The following is a 5,099-nucleotide window of genomic DNA, read 5'->3' on the forward strand; positions in this document are numbered from 1 at the left end:
TATTTGGTAATAAAACCACATGTTTTCTAAGCTTTCCAAATTAGTCAGTAGTTCCATCTCTCAATTTCCATTGGTGTCTCTCATTTGATGTCAAATATCCAAAAAAATTAAGTTATAGAGCAAATTGATTTGGGGCATGCAAATAGTTTCACTTACTTCTCATTCTTTTGCCATGAGTACCCACTCCAACCTCCTTCCCTGAGGTCCCATGCCATGGTTCTTGCTGAATTTCGTGGTGGAGCGCTGAGTTTAATGACTTCTATCTTAATCCTTTTAGTAACCACTTACCATTCTAGGGGGTTGTTCTACCACTCTTGTGCTTTATGTAGTTCGATGATAGTCTTGTTTGATGGTGCAAACACTACCCATAGTGACGCCGGCCTTTTGTTCCTCCGATCCCCACTCTAATCCCAGAAATTTGTTGGAGGCAGCTTATCCCGATGTTCATCCTCGAGCCCGGTGGTGGACGACAACTGTCTCTGGCTAGTGATGGTGAGTGTCTCCTAGATCAGCGATGGTCCATGCAAAGGGATACACCATCAAGCTAGTAGTGGCAACTTATTCAGGCATGCCGCGACAACAAAATGTTTTCCTTGTACACTTGAGTGCTAGGAGCATGGATTTATATGCTATGTATTTTCTTACCTAATTCGCATGTACCTCACTTGTATTTGGGGCCTTCGGGCCTCTAGTTAAGCTTATCTAAATAAGGTTTCTTTGTGCAAAAGAAAAACTACATATATCTATGACCCATCTACTATAATAAGGTTTCTTTGAGCAAATGAGTAGCAATCATGGAGAATAACAAACAAATGCCCTAATTTTCTCTCATGTTTATCTTGATGTTTTCTTGGCAGTCATTTTGCCAATTTAACAAATACATTCCTCGTGCCATTTTGCTCTTGGTCATCTTCTTTGACAACCCAGCGTGGTAACAATGGTTTAGCATCATTCATTTGAAGGGGGGTTGTCCCTTTGACACAATGCATTCAAAAATCATACGCTCCCACCTATTAGTATGGGAATCTCATGAAGCTCAGTCAAGCCTTCTTTGTCCAGCAAGTCTAGGTTTGGTCTTCTTCAATTTTTCAACGGAGGGTTGGAGGGACGTTGCGATGTGGGTGGAGCTAGAGACACTAACTTGCTTGGAACATTTTATCAGGAAACTAGTATATTTTTGTGTTTCTTTTCATTTTCTCAATCTATTTTACTATGTTTATACTCATTCCATAAAGTTAGTTCGTTGGTAAAAAATGATAAAGACACCGAGCGGATATTGCAGTTCCGGCAGCCGCAACCCATATTTATGGGATGGTCTCAATACAAGTCCAGATATATCGAGGTATAGAAAGACATGTTTGGATATTGATGGGAATAAATAGTACTCCTGTTTTCATCCTTATCCAGAACTAACTAAGTAGCAACCCATATCAAGCATACGATCATGTACACACTTTTCATGTAACTAAACTATACATACCGGCATATACAGGGAGTGTCAAATTCGGAAGACCAAGATTATATTGAATTGAAGTCAACAATTTGAGTGATAGGTTCTTCATCAAATGGTAATAGAATAATTGCACGTGCTAGAAACTATGTTATAATTTAAGGTTTACAACTGCTCAACTCGCCAACTACACATTTTAAGGGATTAAAGTAGCACATATATTTATAATATAGCTACGAGCTTAAGATTGTGCAATTCGGTCAACCTAGAAAGAACTACACTTGCCTTAGAGATAGCAAATTGGACACTTTCATGGATGCATCCTGAAAAACTATGTACCCGTCTATCTGTGCATACTTAATTTAAATCATGATTATTACGAAGGGAAATGATTGGATCACATATCTATAATTTTGATTAAACTTTATTCGGAATTGAAATGCAGACAGTGTTACACCAATTAATTGCATGGGACTAGAACCGCCTTAATTTGTTACCTATTCCATTACATATATAGCCTTGTCCTAGCCCGGATAATTGTCTACGTATACATAAGTATACAAATAATGGGAGGCATATATATATGATAAGTGCATTGATCCATTCATGCAACTAAGAAGTTACTTGAAGCTTGTGCAAACCTTTGGAGATTCCAGGAGAGGGTTCCAGTCCCAGATCTTCTCCAAGCTAGGGAAGTTAAGCAATGGGCCTTGCAGTGGCGCCGTGGGCTGGTTAGGGTTTGAAGCTTGGCTGTAGGACCCAATCGCCCGACTCAGCTCGTCGATCGGGATGGTCGCCATTGCCGAGGAATTGCTGTTGAGCAGCGTGGCGTGCGTGGAAGAATGCAGTTGCATTACTGCTGGGTTGTTGTGTCCTTTGAGGTGGTGGTGGTAGAGCGACGTGCCATCCTCCTCTGTCGAGGTCGTGGAGCTCAGCGAGGCTACAGAGGCCGCCGACCGGAACATCGCCGGCGGCGTCGCCCCTGCCGCCGACAGTGATGTCATGGCACTGGCTGCATTTGTTCCTTGGGTCGTGTGCGCGTTGTACGCCTTGAGAGCAGATGATGAGTGGTGACCGCCGCCCTCGACAAACACTGGCGGCTGCTGGCGGTGAGTTGCCACTGACGTCCGGTGCGCTGCTGTACTGTGCCTGGTTGCCGCCGCCCTGGAGGCAGACGACCTTGTTGTTGTGCCGGTGAGGTGGAAGTTGTCGTCAATCCCTGGGCGTTTATAGACCCGGCAGAGCGAAATTTCCTGATATATACATACATGCAAGAGGATGCATGAGTTCGAATATTTACTTTCTAAAAAGATAAAATGGGCAATAAAATAAGAGTACAAGTTAACCAAGATATAATCTTAATTAAGGCAACATATGCATTCTAGATGATTAAACCGTTCAGTGTCACGTGAACTAAAAACAAACTTACTAACTTGCTATACACATTTTGTTTCACAAAACAAAACAAAAGTACTACACATAAGTTCCCAAATTATTAAGCAGCCATCAGAGGTCATATAAGTTTATAGTAGTACAGCAAAATGGCTTTGCATATCGAGTGCGAAGAGTTGAAACTGAAGGAGGTGTGTTTTCCTGCTATATATTGATCAAAGGAAATGTGAAGGAGCTGTACGTACTTTTTTGGGTTGGTTACCACATATGCACATCTTAAAACGTTGGAACCTATATATGCCCTATTTTTTTTTGCCAACTATGGCTACTAAGAATTGGCAAGAGATTCCTTGAACCAACATTGACAAAATTCTGGCAAGAACGGTGAAAGGAATGTAAGTAGGGTGGGCAAAATCTCATTGCCAAAGTCACAGCCAACCAAATTTAAGCCAAAATATCATACTCATTCAAAAAATCTGTTGCACAAATTTGGGCACTAACTAACTTGTATATATACCGTAAAAATAATTCCGGGTCCAGTGACCGAAATCTCCTAAGTTTGTTGGGCGGGAATACAAGGAAAAGTTGTGGCTAAAAAGAAATTTTGCAAGCACCTAAAACCACAAAGAGCGATTTACACGCGTGCGTGCCTGTATAACTGTTTATAGGTAGAAGCCATGGAGAATTTGAGACCTTGGCTAAATTATTGCTCATGTAATCTTCACTACGTACGCACCTTCTACACCTTTATTTCACCGGACAATACGTGCTGGCCAATAATATTTGCAAACACATGCCGGCAAGTATTCGAAAGCAAGCGCTCTAGTCATGAATCATATCATATCTCAACTCCAACAGTGAACGGAATTATTTCGTGAGGGGACGCATCTTCAGCTGACGAGCTAACACGCACTTTATGCTTTTGCAACAAGATCTCGCGAAGCTTCCAAAAGTTGAGCGCAACCAAATTCATTCGGTTGCTCAGATTACCTATTATCAGCTCAAGGGAGCAACTAATTTTGTTCCGGTCAAGTTAATCAAAGCCAATTTAAGCGGAACAACGCAAAAAACTCAAACCAGATCTTGGCTTTTTGCAGTTAAAAATAAAAGATCTTGGCTTTTTGCAGTTAAAAATAAAACTAAAAGCTAAAGCTTTACATAATCAGCATAAGGATTTGCTAATGGATTACTAGTAGTACCTATACTCAAGAAAAAATTACTAGGGTTACCTTTTGGTACCGTTCGGTTTCACCGTGTGGCAGGCGGTACTCGTTCATGATCCAGCTGCTGCGGAGGCCCTTGGGTGCCTTGCCGACGTAGAAGACGAGCGTCTTCTTGAGGCCGATGGAGCGGTTTCCCTCCACGACTTTCACCATCCTGTCCGCCCCCGTGGCCTTCCAGTACCCCGACGGCGTCACCCTGTTCGGCCGGTCGCCGTTCCGGTACTTGCGGTCCCGAGGCACGTAGAAGAACCACTCCTTGTCCCCGATCGACGCCAGTGCTGCCATGATTTATGCCCGCAATACAATCGACCCGTGCACCCATGGAGATGGGGAGAGGCGGGAAAGGAAAAGGTGAGAATGAAGGTGGAGGTCACATGAAATCAACGAGACGAGTTAATTAAAGGGATCTCGAGTCACATGCATGAAATCATGTACGCGGTGGGAAGCTAGCCATGATTATAATTAGGTGGATTCGTCGTTGGGCAGTACCGGGGAGATCCCATGGGTCGTAGCGGTAGAGGTCGACGGAGGCGATGAGGTCGATGTTGAAGCGCTTGCCGTCCACCTTGCGACGGAGGTAGAACTCGATCAGCTCCTCCTCCGTCGGGTGGAAACGGAACCCGGGCATCACCGTCTCCACGTGCTCGCCGCCGTGCTGCAGCTGCCCGCCGTCCACCTCCCCGTCGTGCTGCTGGTGGTGGTGGTCTGGCACAGATCCCCCCATGGTGGTCGTCGGCCTTGATCGAGTCATCTCGCCTCCCTCCCTATCGAATACCCTGCCTCCGCCGGCGCCCTTTATAGCAGAAGCAAGCTAGGTAGAGGGAGAAGAGGAGGACTGGAGAAGCACTAGTCCTAGCTTGTACAAGGCGCTAGCTACACCACTAGCCCTAGCTACACATACACGGCGCCACACACAGTGACACAGCCAAACAGGACTGGACTGCACAGCGTTGTGGAGAATGAGACTCTGATTGGTGCAAGTGGTACTCATCTAGCTGGTGGTGGTCTTGGAGAGAGAGAGAGAGAGAAAGAGA

General features: G+C 44.5%; 1 protein-coding gene across 1 annotated transcript; it reads right to left on the minus strand.

Annotated features, from left to right (window-relative positions):
- Nucleotides 1–1,839: 1,839 nt before the first annotated feature.
- LOC119332507 (NAC domain-containing protein 35-like) lies at nucleotides 1,840–5,050 on the minus strand. The gene is made up of 3 exons (XM_037605686.1): nucleotides 4,555–5,050; nucleotides 4,072–4,343; nucleotides 1,840–2,703 (listed from the first exon to the last, which is right to left on the minus strand). The coding sequence occupies exons 1-3, from the start codon at nucleotides 4,814–4,816 to the stop codon at nucleotides 2,071–2,073; spliced, it is 1,167 nt and encodes a 388-aa protein (XP_037461583.1). The 5' UTR covers nucleotides 4,817–5,050; the 3' UTR covers nucleotides 1,840–2,070.
- Nucleotides 5,051–5,099: the final 49 nt, after the last annotated feature.

Source organism: Triticum dicoccoides, chromosome 7A (genome assembly GCF_002162155.2).
Source record: "Triticum dicoccoides isolate Atlit2015 ecotype Zavitan chromosome 7A, WEW_v2.0, whole genome shotgun sequence".
NCBI classification, from domain to species: Eukaryota; Viridiplantae; Streptophyta; class Magnoliopsida; order Poales; family Poaceae; genus Triticum; species Triticum dicoccoides.

Excerpts from the sequence above, each read along its gene's own strand:
- LOC119332507 (XM_037605686.1), bottom strand. The coding sequence starts at position 4,816 with ATGACTCGATCAAGGCCGACGACCACCATGGGGGGATCTGTGCCAGAC. Across the intron at positions 4,344-4,554 it reads CGACCCATGGGATCTCCCCG|CACTGGCGTCGATCGGGGAC; the intron begins GTACTGCCCAAC and ends AAATCATGGCAG. Across the intron at positions 2,704-4,071 it reads AAACCGAACGGTACCAAAAG|GAAATTTCGCTCTGCCGGGT; the intron begins GTAACCCTAGTA and ends TGTATATATCAG.